This window comes from Phlebotomus papatasi, chromosome 2 (genome assembly GCF_024763615.1).
Source record: "Phlebotomus papatasi isolate M1 chromosome 2, Ppap_2.1, whole genome shotgun sequence".
NCBI classification, from domain to species: Eukaryota; Metazoa; Arthropoda; class Insecta; order Diptera; family Psychodidae; genus Phlebotomus; species Phlebotomus papatasi.
This window is the reverse complement of record NC_077223.1, coordinates 74,401,579-74,427,318: the sequence shown is the minus strand read 5'-3', so window position 1 is coordinate 74,427,318 and position 25,740 is coordinate 74,401,579. Positions and strand designations below refer to the sequence as shown.

Sequence of the window (25,740 nt, the reverse complement as noted above, 5' to 3'; positions counted from 1 at the left end):
ATCAATAATGCAGGGTAAAATTAACATTTCCGGAATGTTCTTTTAACTTTTTCGGATTTCTCTCAGTGGAGGCACGTTAATAAGTTTTGGGCAATATGTTCGATTTTCGAAAAGCCATCGACCAAAAAAATATTCTCTGGTTCAGGAAAGGCAAAAAAGACGAACATGAAGACAAATTCATGAGTACATTTTACCTCAAGTAAGTTATTCTTGATAAAAAAATTTTGAGAATGGAAAGCTCTTGTGACAATCCTAAAACGGACAGCATATTCGACTTCAGCGATCCAAAACACACTAGAAATGTTCGCTTATGCCTCCGGCACACCTTTAAATCGATACAATTTCATGAAATCAAAATTCGCATCCTTTTCTTTCTAAAAAGATTTGCGTAAGTCCATTTTACTCTTTCGGATTCAAAATTGGACTGAACTAAATTTACTTTGGTGTGACGTTCAAAAAAAAGAAGAAGAGTGTGAAAGAGTAAGATAGACATATGCGAATTTTTTAAGGTAAAAGGGATGTGAATTTAGGTTTTATGGAATTTTCCTGATCTAAAAGGTGTGCAGAAGCCATTAAGATTAAATTTTAGAATATAAGTCAAACAATTTTACTATCTTCTGTAAGAAAACTATTCTAAAGAAGAGGGTTAAGAATTATTTTTTATTCCTTCTTTAAATCCGTGAAAACAAGGGGACCATTTAGGTCAGTAAGTTATTTTTGGAGTTTCATAAAACGCTATGTAGGGGAGACTGGGGCACATGTAACCATTTTCGATAGATGCGAATTTGAGATGATTTTCCAAGGACACCGTGATTTTTTGGAAAATATTTCTTAGTTCATGTTTTACCCTTGGGTATAGGCAATTTGTCGAGGGTAATGCGGATGCTGGAAAACAATTAAGTTTTCCATAAAAATAAAATTTGTGTCATTGTACATTTTTCTCTTTTCACAAAATACCTGGGGTAGAAGTAAACACTTTCTGGGGAGGATGTAAACACCCTTTTTTCCACCCTTGAAATTAACTTTGCACCACTTTCGATTATTTTAATTACTTAAAAGATATATAAAAACTATATATTTTTCAAAAAATCATGACACTTTTTACAAAGAATAATTAAAATAGCAAAAAAAACTAAAAGCATACATATCAAAGACATTTTTCAATGGATTTTCCCCATATTTTGACATCATGTGACTTTTTATTGAACCCAGTGCCACCAATTTTTTTCGTAATCTATGAATTATAGATATTTCGCATGAAGGTCAATTTCCCGCTCTTTTACCTACTCATTTTGTGTAATTGAAATTGCCTGTTTACATCTACCCCAAATGCTGTTTTCTGACCAATTATTAATTCTTTTGAAATAATGTGAATCTCAATTTCTCTAGTAAATGCATGAATATAATCCTAAAAGATGTAGGAAAGAACTGGTATTGCTACATTTCGATTATTTTACACAGTTTTTAATTTCCAGGTGGAAATCCAAATGATCAAAATAATCGAAATATCAACATTTTCTGGAAAAATGATTTTTATTTTTAAAGTATTAGGATTTTATTGACCAATTCATCTGTGGACATACATCCCCATGGTATCTATGAATGCTTATGGGTTTTATCCTCTGGAGTCTTAAAATTAATGAAAAAAATCACAGTGTTTACAACTACCCCAGTTTACTACTGCCCCAGTTCCCCCTAAATATGATAAAATTTTTAAAACATCAATCCTTTTGCTCTTAGAAAATGTCGAATTTTAATTTTTTTTAATCTGACACATTTTGCCTCTGGTACCCTAATTTCTGAAGCCGCAGAAAGGAAAAATAGTAGGGGAGGTCTTGCATGTTTGAGATATTTTTTTTTGTATTTTGACTTTGACACTTGAAATTTTGTATAATACTTAGTAGTACTAACTAGTGTAGACTTTTTTGAAATAACTCGATTAGTATTTTTGTCACATTTGTTTAAATAATCAAAGAATAATCCACCGAGTCTCAAACTACCCGCGTCTCAAACATGCAGGATCTCTCCTATGTGGACAGATTTAGTCAAGATTCTATTCCACTTATTATTTATTGCTCTATTTTGATAACTTTAAGTACAAATTTAGAGATTGTGTAATACTAGCCATAATCACATCGAACAGACTGGGCTTTTTTACATGGTCATTGCTTTTTTACTTCTTCATTGCTTTTTTACACGTGGAAAAAATATTCAAAAAATTGCGGCATCAAACCAATTTTTGCGCCAATTTGATCTTTTTCCGTTCTCTGAGACAATATTCTGTAAAAAGAAAATGATATTTTAGTAAAATTAGCCAAATTTAAATACCTTGAACAAAGAGCAAAAAGCAATTGCCCGGTCAATTGCTTTTTCTTGACAATTCCATATCACATAGTCCGTTAACATTCTCTATTTAAATTCACTGTTCGAAATTTCATCGACCACCATCGAAATCAGCTGATGCCAGGAAAAATCAAAACAAAGGAAATTTTACTCATAAAACTCTTGTGAAAACTTTTGAAATACATTTAAAATGAGTCTAGGCTTAGTGAAATTAAAGTTTAGTATAAAATACATATGAATAATGTGAATTACATTGTTTTGAACAACTGAAAATATTTCCCGCCTTGGACATTTTACTTACACTAGATGGCGCTGTTCTCAGTGAGTTATCTAATCGAAAAAAATGAAGGTGTCATATCACTTCTCCATTGCTTCTTTGAAAATCGATTAAAAGAGCAATGGCCCAGTCTGTTCGATGCTAATCACATCGAACAGACTGGGCTTTTTTACATGGTCATTGCTTTTTTACTCCTTCATTGCTTTTTTACACGTGGAAAAAATATTCAAAAAATTGCAGCATCAAACCAATTTTTGCATCAATTTGATCTTTTTCCGTTCTCTGAGACAATATTCTTTAATAAGAAAATGATATTTTAGTAAAATTAGCCAAATTTAAATATCTTGAACAAAAAGCAAAAAGCAATTGCCCGGTCAATTGCTCTTTTCTTGACAGTTCCATATTACATAGTCCGTTAACATTCTCTATTTGAATTCACTGTTCGAAATTTCATCGACCACCATCGAAATCAGCTGATGCCAGGAAAAATCAAAACAAAGAATATTTTACTCATAAAACTCTTGTGAAAACTTTTGAAATACATTTAAAATGAGTCTAGGCTTAGTGAAATTAAAGTTTAGTATAAAATACATGTGAATAATGTGAATTATATTGTTTTGAACAACTGAAAATATTTCCCGCCTTGGACATTTTACTTACACTAGATGGCGCTGTTCTCAGTTAGTTATTTAATCGAAAACAATGAAGGTGTCATATTCACTTCTCCATTGCTTCTTTGAAAATCGATTAAAAGAGCAATGGCCCAGTCTGTTCGATGCTAATATTACCAAAATGATAATCCGATGATCGTTAGATAGGAGATTTCAGTGCATAAGTAAAAAAGTTTTTCTTCCCAGAGCTTTCAGTACGCTATGCACTGCACCTTCTTCAGTGTGACTACAGAACAATTTATTTCACCAAATTTCTTTAAATTTTAACAGAATCACTTTAGTTTTTTTCACTCACTCGTACTGCAACATCATTCTTCTTATTAATGGTATCGGGAGATTTGTTTGTCCATTATTTTTTAAAATAATGGACTATTTAAAAAAAAAAAACCGGAGAATATAAAATTTCTGAGATAGACTACGATAAAATATATTATTAATTTGTTTTTTATATTGTTTGAAAGTGGCTCACTGCGCGCATAGCGGATTTAAATTTTAAAATTATGAAAAAACCTATTTTTTACTACTACAATCTGGAAAAATCATTTTTCCCAGGGGGTGGCCAGGGGCTCTATTCATATGGAGTTATTTTGCCAGTAGATTTATAATTTTCAAAAATAGTCGGAAAAGAGATGGCAAAGCGTCCCAGCTTTGCGGAATGATTGATCTCACGAGATAGAACTGTCCGTGAATTAGTTTTTCGATTAGTTGAAATTAGTAAATTAATTTTTTTGCATGGTTCGTGAATCATGAATTAGTTTTTCGTATTTAGTGCTTATTGGTCTACTAGCGATTAAATTGACTCATAAATCACAAAAGCATTGCAAAATCAAAAAGAAATGATCATTCTAGAATGTTCTGTCATGAGTTACAAGCAAACGGACAAACAAGCAAATGTAAATACGAAAAAGATAAGTCGTTTACGGATATTTAACTAATTTCAAAACCTTTGCAAAAAATCCAAATTTAACCAAATTGGTTGAAAAATTGGACCTCTGAGGTAGTTTTCGAACTTCAAAAATCCAAGATTTTTTAGGTCAGGTATGTTTGGACGAAAGTTCGCCTGGATCACCTCCAAAACATATAAAAAACACATGGTTTTGGAGAGGATGAATAGGGTGGGGAAGAAAAAAAAACATCTGGTGATATTGTTTTTTTTTAATGAGGGTCACAGAAAACCGGAAGTTGATATCTTCGACCGTTTAAGCTTCGAGATAGTGAAAAGTTGAAAAAAGTTAATAATATAACTGCTCTCTCTTTGAATTCGAGCAGTAAAAATAAATATTTAATTTTTGTTTAGAAAGTTTTCTTTCTGAAAGATTTTGCATATTTTCGAAAAAAGACCTTGCCAAACTTTCACAAAATGTGCATTCTGAGTTAATTTAAATTAGAATAATTTGTTGAATACAGAAAACTTTTTCATGGACAAACGATAAACTTCTTCTCTTAATATTATAGGGTAATATTGGTAGAAAATTTATAGAATTCATTTAAATATCTTATTATTATAAAACTCTTAGAAAGCATTTGCAATTATGCAAATTCGTTATGACCTCTACACACTAGATAAATGTATGTCCATATTGAAGCAATTTGCCTAGGCTTATGTAGAAAAAACTCTTCAATATGGACATAAATTTTTCAATGTGTAGACCCCATTAGATAACAGTAATGAACCAGAGAGTGAATAAAATAATCAATCTTAGAAATTTTTATTTAGATGCAATTTTATAAAATCAATTGCAGAACGGAAATGAGATACGTTACAAAGTTAATGATTTTTAGTGAAAAAGTCTTTAGATAGGGTAAATTAGGGCAGTGGTGAACCAAGAGGTAAAACACAGTAGGGGAAAGTACTCTCCCTTCGAACGTTCATGCCTTCGAATAATGTGAATTTTCTTTTAACTTTCCTAAGAGATTTACACATTTTTATTAAATATTAGTTAACTTATCATCAATGATTGAAAATTATGTGATAATTATGTATAAGTCGTTGGGTAAAATAAAAGAAAATTCACATTATTCGAAGGCATGAACCATTAACGTTCCAAGGGAGAGTACTTTCCTCTAGTAGCATTGATTTTTATGTCGATCACTTATTGACTGAACGGGGATCTCTAGTGTTTATAAATTCATATAGGTCTGTCCTCTGAAATCTAATATTTAAAAAAAAACACAGTTTTTACAATTAACCTATGTTTAATACTATCCCATTTCCTCCTAGTGCTTTATAAAAAAGGCGGGGGCTGACATTAGCTCTAAAGAAATGCAGTCGATTTTTGTGTTATTTTAATACTTTCATACGGATTTCACGTAATATCTCTTTCGTTGTATGGGGTTTACGGGTATACAATTAAAAATATGTGATAAACTATGCTAAATAGTAAATTGGCTTTAATTTTCTATTGGTATTCTCTGGTAATTCACTGTACAATCAATCAGCTAATAAATTTAAAGAATTTTTGGTACGGAGGAACAGCAACCGTCACGGTGTAGAATAAAGAAATGTTAAAAAAAAGGTTTGCTCTTGCGGCTCTTCCAAAGGAGACAACCGAAACACTGGTAATGGAAACCGTCAAAAGTTTGGTTGATCTTGGCGCCTAGCCGTTTTTTGACTAAAGCTGAAAATTATGGTCAACAAGTTGGTTTACGAATCCCCTGAGTTGACCAGTTCCTGTCGTCCTTTGACAACTTCCGCAGGTTTTTTTGCTCGTTGACAAAAAGGAGACAAAAATCTCACTCTTAATTGTTAAAAAGTTGGTTCACTCCGAATTAATCTCCATCCATAGGATAACCAACTTTTATTTCTTTTGACAATTATCGAATTTTTTAATATTCTTTATGCCCCTAAATAATATAATTAGGGTAAATGTCCTAATTCAAAACCATTTTCAGACGCTTTAACTTTGACAGAAGATTCAACACACTCACATCGAACAGACTGGGCTTTTTTACATGGTCATTGCTTTTTTACTCCTTCATTGCTTTTTTACACGTGGAAAAAATATTCAAAAAATTGAGGCATCAAACCAATTTTTGCATCAATTTGATCTTTTTCCGTTCTCTGAGACAATATTCTGTAAAAAGAAAATGATATTTTAGTAAAATTAGCCAAATTTAAATACCTTGAATAAAAAGCAAAAAGCAATTGCCCGGTCAATTGCTTTTTCTTGACAATTCCATATCACATAGTCCGTTAACATTCTCTATTTAAATTCACTGTTCGAAATTTCATCGACCACCATCGAAATCAGCTGATGCCAGGAAAAATCAAAACAAAGGAAATTTTATTCATAAAACTCTTGTGAAAACTTCTGAAATGTATTTAAAATGAGTCTAGGCATTAGTGAAATTAAAGTTTAGTATAAAATACATGTGAATAATGTGAACTACATTGTTTTGAACAACTTAAGATATTTCCCGCCTTGCACATTTTACTTACACTGGATGGCGCTGTTCTCAGTGAGTTATCTAATCGAAACCAATGAAGGGGTCATATCACTTCTCCATTGCTTCTTTGAAAATCGATTAAATGAGCAATGGCCCAGTCTGTTCGATGCTACTAAGTTCATATTTTTTCTGAAGAGAAGTACATAAATTTGCTTCTTGACTCTTCTAGAATGTTACTGTTTAGTGAAAATTCTTTAGATATAATATGAAAACTTCTTAAATACAAGAAAAATACGCGAGCGTAAAATGCTTCTATTGGAAACACATTAATCCAAATGGAGACAAAGGAAAGTTCCTAATTGGAGACAAACAGTGTAAGTGAAACCGCGACGAAAGGCTTCCAAAGCCTTTTTGAGTCGCTCCTGAGTGGAGAATTTATTCTTATTCTTGGTCTTTTCTCCTTTCCCATCTAAAACAATAAGAAAATCTCTCCAAAAAAATATATTTCCGGGGTTTCCTAGTGAAGCATTTGCAGACACTTCAGAAAACCCTTTTTGTTCACGAAATAGGTAATTATTTCATTTGAAAACTTCACGTACAGTTAACAATAAAGAGTAGCATTTAATTTAACCAAAATTATCCAGAAATATGACATAAATGTTAAACAAAACGAATAAATAAAAGTCACCTTATTGTGTTTTTCATTGAAAAACATGGTCGATCGATGAAAAATTCGATGGTGAAAAGGTACACTTTTATTTTATTTTTTTTTGAGAAATTAACAAATTAAAATTTGTGAATATGAATGGATTTTCGCTTTATTTGGAGAAAAATTAACTAAATAATGAAACTGTGGTATAGAAAATATATAAATATAGTAATAGTACTGTATTTATCATGGAAAAAATTATGTTTCCATTTGGAGTAGCGAAAAGTTTCCACTTGGAACAGGTTTTGAATTAGCTTAATTTACCCTATAACTCGGTATTCGGGTTTTTCGAAAAGAAAATTATACACGTATAGTACGAATTTCATAACTTAATGTCTTATCTAAAACAATCCATTTTGATACAGCTTCAGAATGGAACTATCGATATTGCATAATCGTTTAGTTTGAGGTAAACCAAACTATCTAAAGAAAATGAACTTTGTGTAATATTAGTTCAGTATAGTATCTCCACTCACCCTTATCGTGATTTTGATCAATTTTAAATAAAATCATTAACTCGTTAACTTATTTGTATTAAAATGCAATCTACTTTTTCATCATTCAAACAGAAAACAGAACACAATGGAAATAGGATAATGTTATATGAGGTATATTTGATTGTGATGCTTTTTGAGAGATGATTTCGGCATTCCAGAGAGTGGAATACTCATGGAAATTCAACATTAAATTTTTTATTAGATTATATTCAGAAAAAATTTCCATTATTCATGACAATAATGTTTTCACAAAAATTTCACAAACGCAAAGTATCATAGGAAAATTCTTTCACCCACAGAATACTAAAATGTTCTTTTCGTTCGTCGAAGTATCCTTCAGCTGGTGACACAATTATGCACATAGAAACAGTCAGGATGCACTCAAGTGTGAATTCTTCTTCAGTGGAAAATCACCATTGAATTTTTACCTGTCTATGGAGTATATAGCTGAATTCTGTAGCAGTATTTCGTCTTTCTGGCTCCATATTACCCTTATGGGCTAAGTTTGTGACTTTCTTGGACTCCTACACCTCCTTCCGCCCACACTGGACAGAACAATCCGTGAAATTTCCACAGAATCGAAATGAACTTTTTTTTTTAGGGAATATTTGCAAAGGCAACACAAATTTTGAAAACTAAATTATTGATTTCAATGGTATGTGAATGGGTTAATTTCTTCACTTTATACAGTGCACTCGAAGGATACACCACTTCACCTTCAACCACGGAAACACCACACAAAAAAAAAGTTCAGAGAAAATGAAAATTGTGCGGGGAGAGATATGGACAAAACACAGAGAACTTCACCCACAACTTGGGGAATGTGACCGAAAACAGCCAGAGAAGGTGCTGCACGGAAGAGCTTCTGACTGTGACTGAGAAGCATAAATTTCTCCCCAATTTTGCAATCTCTCGCCTGACCTTTTTTGGGGGGAAATGTGGCGCAAGACTGATCGGCGAATCAATAGTCCGAACCACGTGTCTTCTCTCTTGCATTTTCCACCCCTTCTGAGATATTTTCTCTCTCATTTTTAGGCGCTCTTGCGCTATCATCAATGAGTTGATAACCCTACAGATTAAAGATCAAAGAGTTAGTGTTGAGTTCAGATAGCAATTGTATGCAGAATGGTTTCATTTACTGAGGCGGAATGTTTGGTAATTTCTAGATCTATCTGAACTTTTGAATAATTCAATGACTTCGGAATTATCGGTGTCTGAGATAGAGATTATTCAGTAACGAAATAGACTATTGAATAACGATACTAGTCTAGAATTAACTAGTTTAGAAAGATGAAATGCTGTTCTACTTTTTTTAAATTTATTTTCTACAGAAACATTGTTATAAAAATGTTGTTATTGTGAAATTGTTTTGTAGAAAATTCTTGGGTCAGACCTCTTCAATATCTCCTATAAATTTATTATTGAAAATACTCTTGTGATGGCAAAAAATAAGAAGAAAGGTTTCCAAGATATTTAACAATAAAGAAAAAGCCATTACTGTTATTCGTGTAGGGTAACATGTGATATTTCTCGACAAGGTGGTTTTCGGGACAAAATATAGATATTTTTTTTAAAAATTATTTTTACGAAATACGAGTGGATTGAGAGTGTCACATTCCACATTTTGCGAAATCTTTAATGCGGTCAATTTTGCAAATGTCAACGGAAACAGTGCTGAGTTTTTTCGATTTGAGCCCCTTTACAAGTGAAATTTAAACAACATTTTTTATAAAAGAGTGAAGTTTGGACTTTCAACTTAAAGGTAAATAATCAGTCTCACAGTGAAATTTATTTACATAATAGCCACTTTTGCTTGTCCCGAAATACCCAAATGTTCCGAAATCATTCTTACTTCTTTACATTTTTTGCTATATTGTTCAAAAAATTATGCATTTTTCAAGATTTTTCGGTAAGAATCTTATTCTGGACAGAATAAGGAAAAAAAATTATATCAACAAAGAAAAAATAATTTGAGAAGTCGTTAAGCTGTTTGAAACTTGAAAGTGGTAAAAAGTGTCCCGAAATAGCACACGTTGCCCTAACCCTAACTATCACTTGAAACGATGAAATCAAACAACTGGTTTTTGAAATTTCATTGTATTATCTTAAAACATTTCCAAAGCAAAAATAAAGACAGTTTGTTCCAAAGACCGCAAGTTAATACCTCTATCCGTTCTTTTCCAAAAACGTTTATACTGCGGAGTAATGGCTGAATAGGCTGATGATCGGAAAGATCGTTTTTTAATGAATATGATATTCGTATATTAACGTGTTTTATGCAGTTTGGGCCTCATCTGACGAGATCAGATTTCGAATTACAAACTAAGATTGAAAAGAATCTTAGTGAATTTAATGTTAAAAGCAATTTAAATAATTTTATTTAATTGATTTTAGTTGTAAATATATAACTGAAATCTTATCACAAATTTCGTAAGAGTGTAGCACAATATAGTTGTACAAGAAAATCATTATAAAGTGCTTATAATTACACTACATATGATTCAGTCATCAATTTCATAATGTTTATCAAACTATTTCCAAATACCACAGTTTTATGTCAATTGTCAATGCTTTTAATCTGTATAAAGTACCGCAAAACAAAATTCTAAACGTAAGATTTTGCCAGGGGTCAGTTCTCCATTTCGGATATCCGATGCATCCAGGCCACCAATTGGGCCTTTTATGCTTCCCCACTACTATTTTATCTTATCCCCCGTTGCGAGTAGCCGCTATATATCACAGCTCTGTGGGCAATCAGTGCCGTTACTATATCACAGCATCCCTTCTCGGTGTGTGTTTGGGATCAGTGACAACGAATATTTGTACCGACTGAAGTACTACTTTCAAGCTGAAACTCATTTTTGTACCAGCCTCTATTGTTTAGGCGGTTCACTTTTTTGTCAATATGCACCATTGACTTTACTATTCATTCATTCACTGGACGAATTCAAAGCCGATATGGCATGAGAAATCTTTTTCTGCTGCTGCTCAGCTTTGAACCCAAGACCTTGCAGTCATAGGGCCACTGCTCTATCCACTGACCTACTCGAGGCTCTTCTAAACAATATAGTCTACATTGATCCTTAATCATTAATCTGGAAAGTTATGTAATAATGAGATATCAACTCTAATTGCTATTTTCTCAATTCAAGCGGACATTCGGTGTGAAAAAGGGGTAAACAGTGCAAGAGAATGTGAGAGCGTGAGAGGTTCTCTCAAATGGAAACATCCCTAAAAGACTTATTTCATGGTCCTTTCGTAACTTTTTGCTTCAATAAAAATCCCTACTTTTATTCTCAGTGCGTGGGATGAACAAAAACCTCTTTAGTGCCATCAAAAATCAAACGTGACACATGAAATGGTGTCATGACAAATTTTCCCATCATTCATTTTATTTAGCATTTTACATTCACCGACATCTCCAATATTACCTTATATATCAACCACTTTGGTGTCAACTAAATGGGTTTCGGGTGCACAGAAAGACCAAATTAAGTTGGAATTTCCCATGTGCAGAATGTGGAAAATTTCCCAGAAGTTTATTGTAACAATTTTCATAGAGCGTTTTCATAGAATTCCGGTCCATTACTACTTTATCTGACGAACATGAAAAAAAATGTTAATAAACAAAATTTCAATATTCATTTATAAATTAATATTCATAAATATTTTGAGTGTTCAGTATCTTCAGTATAGTAAAACATTAAAAAAAAGAAGGTCACCGCTTGTGTTGAGGAGTTAGTACCAGTATACAATTTTGCTGTTGAAATTATTGCGAAAGTTTAAGAGGAGCTTTATGTGCGTCTAATATTTTTATGGGGTTAGTAAAGCTTTGTATGAATTAATTTTCAACATTAACGCTCTATATCAGAGATATTTAATATAAGGCATATTATTTAAGATTTTATCTCAGAAAACATGCATTACATTTTATGACCATTTTCTTCAACACTCAATAATAAACATTTCGTTCAACTTTTATATGTGAACATTCTCACACGAAATTTATGTGACTCCGTATAGGGATGTTATCGATGGAAAATGTTTCGTGAATAAATTTTCGCAAAACTGTCATGCTATATTTAAAATTATTACACAAAAATTGCAAATTACAATATTATTTCTTGTCTGAGATTTTTCATTTCATTCAATTTTCCATGGTTGAATTCCCAAAATTTTGCAGAAACACAAATTTTTGAGAAGCAATTAAATAGTAAGTTTAATTATTTCCTATATCCTTTCAAAGAATATTGTGATATAGAAGAGTTCCTGTTTCTAATTTTTCAAATATGATTTTTTCTCACTTCAACTGAACATACGATTGCGAGCAATCTTATTATTGGTTTACCACATTACAACTATTTCAATTTTAGAGAGCTCTGAGATTTACTTTTATTTATATAGTAGAATAATAAATTTTGGTTTAATTATCTTAAATTATGAAATATCTCAAGTTCGAAATGATCAATTTCCCTATTACAAAGACACAAATAAAAAAAACTACCGAGTTCTTTTCGTAAAAACAATGTAAAATTGGATCAGTCTGAGACTAATTAGTTTTATTTTTTAGTTTTTTATTTATTTTGGTATGTTTAATCTGGCGGTTAAGGAAATCACTCGTCGAGATCGAGTGGAGGAACGTAGCCGTTCGTGAGGAAATAAATCAATCAAAACTGAATCAATAAAAAATTTAAAAATGAAATTTGTCTAGATTTAACAAATAAAAGAATGAAATTGTCATGTCATGAGAGTTTTGAGAGGAAAGTAAGTTAGGTATTTTGGTTGACCAAGGCTTTTAATGTTTTGAAAATCTAGACCACCGCACGAGTCAATGAAAGAACGCGATAACACAAAAATATTTAACAAGCTTAATCCATTTTTATATGAAGAACACTTAATAAAATATTTCTCGGAACGTTTCTCATTTTTTCTATTATTTTTATTTTATATAAAAAGGTGTGGCAAAGCGCCCCAGGTTTTGCAAAGTTCTCGAACTCGTTATTTAGATGTTATCCTTCAAAAGTACTTTCGCATCATATACCGATTACCGGTTCTCAACCGCTTTGTAAATCATTCGAAAAATCCCACAAAATAATTCTAAGACAAATAAAATAGATTTTCGGAGAAAAATTACTTATCGGTTCGTAACCCGTTCATTATCGGTTCACAACTGATTTAAACGGATTTATAAATCACTCCGTTATTAGGAATGATTCAATGGTATTTTCACACATGGTGGATTGTCCGCCTGGATAATCTGTAAAACATAGCGAAGTGAATGGTTGGGGGGATATGAGGGTAAGTAACGATCATTGGGTCGACTTATGGGGGAGTCCCCCTTATGTCCCAAGTTGCTATCTCTAACTGTTTGGCCTCTAGAGCTGGCGACAGCCGGACTGACAGACGGACTGACGGACAAACAGCGTGACGACATTTCTCAGAAATCGCCTGAAACGCTAGCTTTACCGGTTTGTACTCTGAAAGACAGCAATAATTGTAAAATTGTTCCAGCTTCTCTAGATAGTAAGTTATGGAGCAGTTTAGAACAAGGCCAAGGATACAATCTCCAACAAATTAAGGAAAAGACTATCTTGACTTAAAATGGTTTCCCACAAATTAAATGTAAATATGAAAATAAAAATCGCAATAAAATTCTCAAGATTGGAGCAAGATTGGACATTGGAGTCATGTGTTCATATGGAAATTATATAGTTATAAGTTATTGTCATATTTTAATGTGTTTCTACGTATCTTAATTTTAAATATAATACTTCGTACAAATATAACATAGATAAAATATATCTGAGTGGATAACTTCGGGGTATTTTCATTTCAATGGATGTGTTGTGTAGGTTCAACAATAATGATTTGCCCTTAAGCTAGATTTGTGGTATATCTAAAAAAAATATCACATAGGTGAAAATACGATTGAGAAGGGAAAAAAGGACAAATAGGAATTTTTATCGGAACAAATTGAGGGTGAAATGGGGGCAATTCGAGAGTGGATTAATGAGACACAAGACAGAGCTTTATCTGTGATTATTTGAGAAATGTTCAGCTATATTTCAAAGACCGACATCAGGATTTCCTAAATTCAATTTTCACCTTCTATATTTGTTTGTTCTGTGGATTAAAGTAATTGCACATAAATTTTCAGCTCACGAAAATCAATTTTTATATCTATCCCTTGGAGAATAGGGGATTCTGATAAGGTTTTCTTTGAGGTGAAACAAAAATCTCTCTTTATTTTAAGTATTTTTTTATTTTTGTTATGTATTTCTTTACATACAAAACTATAATGGAAACATATCCCTATAAAATCACCCATTTCAGATAATGCTTCATCTCGCTTACTTTCCTTGCAAAAATAAAATTAATCAGCATGAAGTATTTTTTCACATTTTCTTCTTACAAGTGCCTCATTTTGTATTCAGTATGTGCAAAATTTTATTATAAATAATTGGAATAGAGAGGAATATGTAAAAGAAAAATTCTTAATGTTAAAAGCTTCCTAAATAAATTAGCGTTGGAGTAAAAGTTTAAACAGGGGTATTTAAAACTTTAAACCATGCTGAGAATTTTAAATTCTCGCTTTTGGGGGGAATTTTTCAGGGTGATGCTTAATAATTAACAGAGTTGGAAAGGTCTTGGACAATAGAAAAATTAGATATACTCTATAAAACAAAATGTTATGTAAAAATTAATAAATAAAACACTTTTATTCAAATGTTAGGCCGTAATAAAAATTTAAAGCAATAATATAATTTAAAATATTGTTTAAACATGTAGATTTCAAAGTTTAATTTTTTTTCAAAGAATAAATCTATTACAACTTTAAGTTTTACAATAAAAATCTTTATCCTATCTAGTTTTCTCGTCCTTTATACCTCTGATATTAAAAATGAAAAACATTTTCCATACAGAACTAATTAAATTGAGTTTCCTTGGAGCAAGGGAGTGAGTTTTTTTTATACCAGCAGCCTCAGAAAGTGCTCCAAAAATGTATCAAGAATTATGGTTTAAGAATTTTTTTTACTGGACTCTCAAGTCCCATTAGATGAGAGAGAATTATCTCACAGATGAGAGAAAAATTGTAGAATTAATCACTTCTCATGAATATACCCGAAAAATTGATGGGATCTATAATTCTATAGAAGCGAAGGATGAAGTAGATAACTGCAGCCCAGAAGAGATAGAAGCCCGTTTTGATGATATTGTGAAGAATTGTTATTCGGAACATCCTCTTGCGTCCCTCGGGAAGGGTATCCATGGTTTCCTTGCCAATATGTCGTCGCATTCCCTTACCATAGTCATGAATATATTCCAGCCAAATCATCTTCTTCACATCGCATGGGAAATAGTCATAGTCCTCAGAAGAGAGGCTCTTGTACAAATGTCTCATGTTGTGATTGAAGAACATCCATTCATTTGTCGTGAAGTAAGATAGGGCTTCTGTGAATTTTTGAATTTTCCGATAAACTGGAAGAAGACGCAATTTCTTGCCTCCAAACTTAAAGATCACATCTAGAAGAATTGCTGGGAGTACATGGTAGAAGATGACGTTAAGCGTGTAGAGTAATTTGTGGCGAGTATATGTGAAGCAATTAATCCAAAGACCGCGTTTTGGTGGATAACATTCGTAGATTTTGTACATAGAATCATTCACGAGTCCTGTAAATTTCACAAAAAAAAATCATGGTTATTCCCAATCTTATTTTATTGAGATGATAATAAATTGAAAGATACCCCATGTTATAGGATTATCAGCAGAACTGGTGCAATTGTAGATCTTTGTCCGGAAGGGATGTTTTTCCTCCCTTTCTGCTTCTACTTTATCAGATCTATAATGAAAAAGATATATGGGGCTGTTATAGTAATATTTTCTAATGTTAAGCATCAAAAATTAAAGTCTTAGGGTAAATTAAGCTAATTCCAAACCTGTTCCAAATGGAAACTTTTCGCTACTCCAAATGGAAACATAATTTTTTTTCCATGATAAATACAGTATTAATTTTTTATTTATATATTTTCTATACCTCAGTTTTCATTATTTCATTTTATTATTTAGTTAATTTTGCTCCAAATAAAGCGAAAATCCATTCAAATTCACAAATATTAATTTATAAATTTCTCAGAAAAATTAAAAGTGCACGTTTTTCACCATCGAATTTTTCATCAATCAACCATGTTTTTGAAAAACACATTAGGGTGATTGTTCTTCATAACTTCTTCTTTTTTACATATATGTAATATTTTCTGCAGAATTATGTGAAATTAAGTGCTAATCTTTATAGTTAACGGTACGTGAAGTTTTCAACTGAAATAATTATCTATTTCGTGAACAAAAAGGGTTTTCTGAAGTGTCTGCAAATGCTTCAATTGAAAATACCGGAAATATGATTTGTTTTTAGAGCTTTTCTTATTGTCTCAGATGGGTAAGGAGAAAAGATCAGGAATAAGAACAAATCCTACACTCAAGAGCAACTGAATAGGGTTTTGGAAGCTTTTCGTCGCGGTTTCGCTTACACTGTTTGTCTTCAATTAGATAATTTTTCCTTATCTCCATTTGGTTTAATTTGTTTCCAATAGAAGCATTTTGCTCTCGTGTATTTTTCTTGTATTTAAGAAGTTTTCATATTATATTAAAGAATTTTCACTAAAAGCAGTATCATTCTAGAAGAGTTAAGAAGCAAATTTATGTAATTTTCTTCAGAAAAATATTAATTTAATATGATGAATCTTCTGTCAAAGTTAAAGCGTCTGGAAATGGTTTTGAATTCGGACATTTACCCTACCATTAAAAAAAATTAAATTTCATTAGTTATTAAATTTAGAGCCATAAATACAGTAATATTATTATGAAAATTTCAGCACAGGAAAGCTAAAAACTAGCAAAATATCTAAGATTTATCAAATATGTTATAGATAGTCAAGCGCCTGGCAAGTTGGCCTTTTTATATGGAGCTATTTGAAGCCAATTCCTAAATTGATCTCGGACTCAGCTCACAGTGTTCCAAGGAAAAAATTTATTAAAACAAAAATTTAGTATATTATTATCCCTCCATACGGAAAGGTATCTTATAATACGGAAAAACTTCTCACTTTTTAAATATTTAGCATAACGATCACAAGTGCAGAAAAATTCCCATACGCATTTGTACGTGAAAGTAAGAAATTGGCTTCAACTTTGAAGGCCACTCGCCGGGGACTAGTAGATAGTTATTAGATAGTATTAGGATCAACTAATAATATAGATAATATATTCGTTATCATTTTATTATTATTAAACGATATGTGAAGCAATATTGAAATTAAAGTGCCAGGTCATGAGGAATTTTCTAACTCTTTAAAATTTTTTTAAAATTTTGCAAATAATTTTTCTTTGAAAAAGCTCTGCAGTATGATATGAACAAAAAAAAATTACCCGATAAATGTAGATTCTACAAACTGTAAATTTGAGAGAATAGAAAAATTGAAGAGAAAATATAGTTTTATTAAATAAGCTGTATCACATGTTCAATTTTGAAGAGTATAACTTGGAATATTAAATTTGCATATTAGTAATAGTTTGCATTTTTTGCAGAAAAAATTACCCATTCATAATTGTCAAAGATAATTTGGAATTGAAAGATGACTATGAATTTTTTGATATAAAATCGTTATGCTATGAAAATTCATAAATTCATAAATTTGTTATCAATGTTTTATGTAGATATGGAAGATATAATAATATTAAATTAATTGAATATTTAATTAAATTAAAATTTAAAATTAATTAATCAGAAAATTTTGCTCAACTCTATAGTAAATATTTGTGTTGTAATGAAATTCGACTTAACATAATGTATTTGCTCAAGAAAAGCCCTGCAGACAAGAAACTTTCTTGGAGTATTCAAAAAAGTCCAGCCAAAATATGTATTTCATCCCATTTTTGGTGGGTATTCTTTAATAAATAATTCACAACTGGTTTAACTGAAAGCATCTTGTGCTTGAAAGAATCATACCAAAGCGTTTTATACGACAATAAAAAGTTCTTATACTGTAGCAATTGATTAATTAATTTGCAGACTTGTTCATTTGCTTCAACTGTTTGCAGAGTGTAAATAAATATAAAAGTCTTTTATTGCTCTTCGAGAAACACGAGAATGCTTATTCTGTGAATTGCAATTGTCCATTAAGTAATGGCATATACTCTTCGAAATCCCATAATCTCTTTATGCAGAAATGTGGATGAGAACCAGTCAGTGTGGTTCAATTTCATGGTGAGCAGGCGTTAGTTGAGGAATTTTAAAGATGCGTATATTTCCTTACTTTTCCTTAGTTGTGAGCCATGCAACAGCAAGGACTGTATTTGAGACAAAGTCCGCAGGAATGACATCCCCTACGTAGTCACTTCTGAGGTGTAGGGCTCGGAGGAGACCCAAACTGCATGCCACCAGAATCCCATTGAGACCATAGACATTTTCACTCCATCCCGGAAATGGATCCGAGTGCGTGGCAATAACTGAAAGAAGTGCAAGAGAGTTCAAACCAAAAAGGTCATTTTACCGCATGTCTGGTCACCGTTACCGATGGAAGGTCGAACAACAGCAATGGGCAACCGTTCACCATAGTCCTTGACCATGTCCTCAGATAGTGCTTTCGTGTAAGAGTAAGTGTTGGGCCAGGGATTGATTATCTTCGGTGTAAGGGTTAGCAGGTCATCAGCGCTGACCTCACCACGTTCAACACGATCCACCAATTCGATCATCTTGTATGGATCCATTGGGGGATCATAGAACTTCTCATATACCTCTCGACGTGGGCAGTTTGAGTACGCCGTGGACACGTAAACAAATACCTAGGGGAAGTGCATAAAGCAATTTACTCATCAAGGGAATTCCTCTCACTTATCAAGGTTTATGTGGTATAAAAAAAAAACAGAAACAGTTGGGATGGAAAGTGCACAATGCATTTCTTTTATTGTGCACAACTGTTTCAAGGTACTTCCCAATAATTAATTTTAATTTTTTGTTTCAGGAAAATTCCGAGTTCTTTGAGCCCTTTTCGGAAGAATTTTCAAGATCAACAACCTTGCGTTATCGATGTCAATTAAATTTACATTTTTTGTCGAAATAATGCTAAATTCTTTCTCTCTTTTCTTTCTTTTTAACTTGTAGATTATACTTGGTCTGGATTTCAACAATTTATTATAACATTGAGAATTTTTAAATAATTCTCAAGTTAAAAGAATCTGTTTTGAACAATATGTAATGTACAAACTGTGATCGAACAAGATGATAGGAAAAAATTTAACTCTTAGAATTGAAGGTAGGGGAGACTGGGGCAAAAATTGTCAAAACGCATATTTAATTCTTTCACGAGTTCTGAGAAAATTCAAACGTTTTATAATGAGCATATTCTTATAGGAAATTTACTGTTCTACAACATTGCAGAAGACTATTTTCCTCTATCTCGAAAGAAATGTGATTTTCGAATTATTTTCTAAAAGTCGATTTTGTGGAGATTCTCAAAATTGGTGGGGCAAATTTTGTCAGTCTTCGGATAATTTGTGACGTCTTACACTCGCAAACGTTAAAAATATCAAATAGACATATTTTTATAGGAAATTTATTCCTCTACAACTTTGTCGAATATAATTTTTCTCTATTTTAACGAGAAATGTGCTTAAATTGAGCTAATCAGTATTGATATTTTCTGTAAGCCAAATATTCTAAAAATTGGGCTCAAAATTTCATTATTTTCTATTTTACATAATCCTTCTTCGAATCCCTTGAAACTTTGTAAGTTTAAGAAGGTTCATGTATTGAGAAAAAACGGGGGTGCGATTAACTTTTTTTCCTCATAACTTCAACACTTTTTAGGTGTAAAAATATATCAGCATTTTTTAATGTTAATTTTACACCTTTTTAAGGATAAAATTAACATGAAATAGGGTAACTTTAACCCCTAATACACCTAAAAAGCATAATATTTACACCGATTTCGGATCAATACAGTAGGGTAAAATAAATATTTTCCGGAATGTTATTTTAACTTTTTCGGATTTCTCTCAGTGTGAAGGCTATCTATAATAAAAATTTCAAGCCTCAGTCTCTTTTATTTTAGAAAATGGTGAATATTGAAATTTTCTTTTTGACAAATTTTGCCCCAGTCTCCCCTAATAGTTGATTATAAATTAAAAAATATATAAATAATTTTAAAAAATCTACTTTAAGACAGACTATAATTTTAATTTTTCCTCAATACACGTTTCAAAAATGAGTCTGCGGTCATATATAGGCATTCGCCAATAAGACCTAAGGTAGGGTGGGCAAAAAAAAAAAAAAAAAACGTTTCAAAAATCGGTTTAAGGAAATAATTGATAGAAGAATATAGTTTAATTATTTTTTTTTATAAAATAATAATAGAAAAAAATCTGCACGCAGTTTAATTTAAACAAGTCGAAGGAGAATATACACAATCTAATGATGTTTAATGAGAAGGAATTTTAAGATTTGCGCAAATTCTCTTCATAATTTTTTTATATGTAATAGCTTATTATTATAATTTTGAATATCGACTTTTGGTTAGTGAAAAATTAAATTTAAACTAGTATTTTAAATTTGATCCATATTCAATTTAGAACCAAAAGAAGTAAAATTATCATGTAAGTTTGAGAATACGAAACCTAAAGAGGAATGAAAGTTTTCTTACGACCATTTAATTGTATAAATTTCGCGTATTTTCCAAATATTTAGGTTGCTTTAAAACGTAATTTAATATTTTATTAACAACGTTTTCCTTTTAAGTTTGAATAATTATTTTAAATTGAAACCTTCTCATACGTCATACATTGCTATTTTTATTTGTTTTAATTTATTATAATAATAACCATACATTATATGTAAAATGATAGGATACATTAAATAAATCATTAACAATTTTTATTAATCAAAATTCTAAAAGAAACCTAATTTTACGGATAATGCTATGTTTTCTTGGAAACAAGAAGACTTTTAAGAATTGTGTCATCTCAATTCGAATTTAAAATTATCAGTCCCAATTTAATAAATTTAGATAAATCAATAGATATTACAATATTAATTAAATTAATAAAATTTAATATGGGATTCGTCAAACATTTCATTAATAATTTCAATGTAAATACTGCTGAAGGCATGAGCGATTGTAAAATGAAATTGTTATTGGCTTTAGGACAAATTTTAATTTAATTTGATGAACACAAAAATCACATTTTATCTTTCAATTTTACATAAAATACGTAAATATTACTATAAAGTATTTTTTTTAAATAGTTGTTTTTTATCAATTTCAATTTATGTAATGAAGCTATTGGTCAGGTCAAAATAAATATTATTTTGTTTGAAATTTGAGTGTGAAATATGCAATAATGTTACCAAAAATCAATAATTTTCACATGGATTTCACAAATATTAAATTAGTCATGGGATTTTTGACAATATACAAGATGGGAGAGATTTAAAGTTGATATTGAATTTAGTATGAATGACGAAAGATCAATGTGATAAAAAAATAATTTTTACACAAACAGAGATTGTAAGTTTTTTTTTTAACCAGAATCCAGAGGTGTCTTTCAAAAATGTCTCATTAGAATAATCACGTGTAAGCCAGGAACATTTAAATGAAATTCTTTGAGAAGGCACGACAGGTAGCAATTTGCAATAAACGGACAGGTTAATGACCGAAGAAGTTTATATGAGTCAAAGTGTTTGAATTAATTTTCTCCACTTTTCAATTGAGTTTTTGGGGGAATGTTGCAAGAAAGACTAATAAAGTAGGGAAGTACAGTGGCCTAATTTGGTCAGTTAATTAGTCTACTATTTAGCACTATTTTTTTTGGTCATTGTGTCTCCACGAGACTGAAAAGTCATGCAATACAAGTCGAAAAAAAATCATGCAAAAGTGCAGAATGGTTAGGTGAAAGGAGCACGTGTTTACCTCCAGTTTCTTCATCCGCACAGCCATGTCCAGAATATCTCTGGTGCCCCGGATGTTCACCTGAACGGCCGCTGCCAGGGTCTCATCGAATCTTACATCAGCACCAGCATGAATGACAATCTCTACATTGTCCTCCAACATTTCCACACTTGGACGATCGAGTCCCAGATCCGGCAAACACAGATCACCCTCAATGGGACATATGCGATCCGTGAAGTGAGGATCCAGCAACCGCAAACGGTCAAAGATAGCTCCCTGGCTCAGCTCCTCAAGTCTCTGTTTGGCGACCTGAGCTTTCTTTGGTCTCACCACCAGGTAAACCATGCTGACCCCAACTCTGGACGACAGAAGCAACGGGTGTGGCCAGGAGGGAACAGTTGAGGAAATGTAACATGCAATGGAGTAAATTGTCGTTTGAGAATCAAGTTGAACATTCATTAGTGATACAGCGATCCGCCAAATCAATCCACCTTTCAATATAATTTAGCCTTTTATGTATAGTCTCTCTTTCGCATTTGAACAAGGGGCTACTTCCTGGTTATTTTTGAGATCAGAGAGTATTATATAAAGAAATTGTGCTAATTCTTTTTACAAGAAATCCATTAAATGATCTACTGGTTGAATAGGGGAAAAAATCTTTAAGAATTTTATAAAAAAGATCTTAGATTTATAAAACCATAAACTACAGTCCGTACATATTAATAACCTTCCAGAAAGCACTAAAACAGCATCGTGGCTGTTTCCTTTTCGTAATTCTTGCCTAAAATAATCTTGAAGAACGTTCTTTAGGTGACAAAATTTGTTTTCAAATAAATAAAAAAAAATAACGTTTCGAGGATTATTGTCCTCTTTATCAGGTGTACAAAGTTGACAAAAAACAATTTTAGGTTTTTTTTTATAAAACAATTGAAAAAAAACGTTTTGCAAAACAATCTTACATCGAATTTGCAGGAAAAATCACGTACAATTATTTTTTTTTATCTCAAAAACGTTTCGGTTTTTTGAGAAATATTAGTCACTATTTTGGAAAACATTTTTTATAATTAAATAAAAACTAACATAAAAATTATACACTGCAGAGCGTAAGGTTATTTCCGCAAATATACCTCAAAAAGCCGTAATTTCTTTCTATATTAAATATAGAAAGAAAAATAAAAAATGCTTTCCAAAATAGTAACTAATATTTCTCAAAAAACCGAAACGTTTTTGAGATTTTAAAGAAAAAATTGTACGTGATTTTTCCTGCAAATTTGATGTAAGATTTTTTCGCAAAACTTTTTTTCAATTGTTTTATAAAAAATTCCAAAATTGTTTTGTCAACTTTGTACAATAAAGAGGACAATAATCCTCGAAACGTTATAGAAGAATAAAACATGAAGAATCAAGAAAGGGCTAAGGTTTCTGTTCTCTACCAAAAAGAATTGTGTTTAATCTCAGTGAATATCATGAATTCATTAATATTGTTGACTTCACCCTTTAAGGACGATTGGGTCATCGATGACCAAAAAATTAAATTTCTCCTACGGCTATCTAAATCTAAAGTCATGTTTCGCTCTAAAAAGGCGGAAAATTGATTTTTTCTTGATTACAAAAAAATTTCAAAATTTTATCAAAAAATAAATATAATTACAAAAATTTTCAAAATTTTTGTAATTATAAACCCCATAGGATGAGTGAATCTTTTGTTAAAAAAATATCAGAATGAGAGATATCAATCTTATTTTTAATTTCTCATACAGAAAATTATTTCTTTGCAATATTTTCGGTTTTCTAGAATTCGAGAATCGGTTCGGAGAATATTTAGCTATGATTTTTGATTGATTTTCACTTAGGGGAAAGGCTCATAATTTTGACCAGTTTCTTATTTTGGACACTTTGAGGATAACATTGGACACTAAAAATAAATTCATTAAAATTATGGTTTTTTTTCCCAATATTTGATGAATCTTTGAATTTGTTCTTTTTGGAAGATTTTAACACTAAATACGTTAAAATTTGAATATGATTTGAGTTGAAATTGCTTTGTTGAAAATTCAGTGTGAGCAATTGCTTACGAGAAATATGACAGAACTTCCTGTTTACTTCAGTCTTATTTAGCTGTGGTGAAGTACTAACAATGTTTCTTCGTTTTTTTTTTTCAGTGATATTATTGAATATTCATTAAATATTGTGTTGATTCATGTTAATGGTGATTTGTACATTTGGAAGTGAGATTTGCCTTGTGAATTAGATTTTTCGTGTGAAAAATGGGAAATTTTTTAAGAGATTCACCAGTGAGGTGATACTCCTTATTTTGGAGAGGTGTTTTTCTCACGAAATTTTGTAAAGTTTTAGCTTTTGTGATGACTAGGTTGGACAAATGCCTGGAGAAACAAAGGAGCATCATCTCTACGAATGAGATGTAGCGAGAAATGCCTTTAAAGGCCCCCGGAAAGGCCAGGGAATGAGCGAATCCGCACGTACTTGGAGTACCGAAGTCAACTCACTTTAATGAATGATATGGAAAGTTTCCGGGCTTCTTGTGACATTCTACGTTTCCCTTACATGAACAGGAAGAGGACTTGGTAAGATTGGTTCATGAAATGAAGAACAATGGGCCTCCTGTTGAGGCGGATTAGCTGTCCAAATTTACAGCCAAGTTGTCCAAATTAATAACCAAGTTGTTCAAAATAAGAGTCAAATTCACCTCTACATATCAATTCATTTTTAAACGTATTAAAACTAATTTTAGTAAAAACAAAGACAATAAACTCTTGCCAAGTTTCTAAACAACCCTTCTGAAAAGAGAGTAACAAAAAAAATCAATTAGTATTGAAAATATCGCACTTCAAACTTGGAACATCGATGCTTATAAGCAGACTGTCCAAAATTATGAGTCTTTACCCTAAATAATTTTAAAATTTCACACCAATTGTTTCGAAGTAAATGAATGTTGAATTTTTAGGCGTAAAAAATGGGTCTCGATCAAAATCCCGAAAGCTAAAATCCAGAATTGGTAAGAACATCATAGCTACTTCCACGATTGTATCCAACGTACCCAACTTTGGTTGAGGCGAAGGAAAATTTTCAGTGATGTGTGAAAATTATTCCACACATTATCCTTCGGATCCTCCGTGTGATTCGACTCTTTCAGGATTTTGATCATTCGGAATTTTGGCTGTCCATGATAAGTTTATACCGCAATATAAGTTTAAAGTTTATTTAATATTTCAATGACTAACAAACTCTTGAATAGAAAAGTTAAACTTTAAACACTCTGCGAGTAGCCCCTAGTTAAAATTAATTGTCATGCGTTTCTGCGAGTGCCGTTTGTTGCTTAGGACGGTACATATATGAAAATGCAAAAAATGCTGCCCCTTCTAATCACCCAACCTGTTTCCGCGCACCCATTGTCGTCAATTGAGTACATTATTTTTATTTTATTAATCAAATGCACGCGACTTTATCAAATGCAACAACACTTTACTTGCTGACCATTAAAGCGAATGGGTTTTATGAATGGGCATTACCTGAGGAGTTTCTCCACAAGAAGTCTCCCAATAAAACCTGTCCCCCCGGTGATGAGGACCTTCTTGCCGCGAAAGAATTCCTTCATTGGCGTAGATGAAAATGCCATATCGGGCTCCTGAATCTCCAGTTTCTCCTCCTTGCCATCGAACTTCCTCTCGTCAATCAATCTCTGCATATTTAAGCACTTCAGGCAAGATGTATCGAGCACAGTCACAGAAAACCACAGGCACTTCAGCAAAACTTGAAATGGGTATTTTATTTATTTTTCGGATATAGGAGCACCTCTTATGCACATGCGTTCGGTGTCACGTCCACTGAAGAACTGACTCCTTAGTCGCAGCTATTACCTTAACAATCTAACTTGACCATGAATATGGATGACTG

General features: G+C 31.7%; 2 protein-coding genes across 2 annotated transcripts in view; both read right to left on the bottom strand.

Moving 5' to 3' along the window:
* The window catches only part of LOC129804339 (putative sodium-coupled neutral amino acid transporter 11), a 31,397-nt gene extending 22,636 nt beyond the window's left edge, over nt 1-8,761 (bottom strand). The window contains exon 1 of the mRNA XM_055851552.1: nt 8,313-8,761. Within this exon, the coding sequence (XP_055707527.1) occupies nt 8,313-8,369 (57 nt within the window). The 5' untranslated portion in view covers nt 8,370-8,761. The remainder of the gene's footprint in view (nt 1-8,312) is intronic.
* Nucleotides 8,762-14,126: 5,365 nt separating this feature from the next.
* Nucleotides 14,127-25,714, bottom strand: LOC129804329 (fatty acyl-CoA reductase 1-like). The gene is made up of 6 exons (XM_055851536.1): nt 25,356-25,714; nt 21,847-22,183; nt 18,454-18,724; nt 18,196-18,388; nt 15,631-15,725; nt 14,127-15,555 (listed from the first exon to the last, which is right to left on the bottom strand). Exons 1-6 carry the CDS (start codon nt 25,529-25,531, stop codon nt 14,984-14,986), a joined length of 1,644 nt encoding a protein of 547 aa, XP_055707511.1. The 5' UTR covers nt 25,532-25,714; the 3' UTR covers nt 14,127-14,983.
* Between the last annotated feature and the right edge of the window lie 26 nt (nt 25,715-25,740).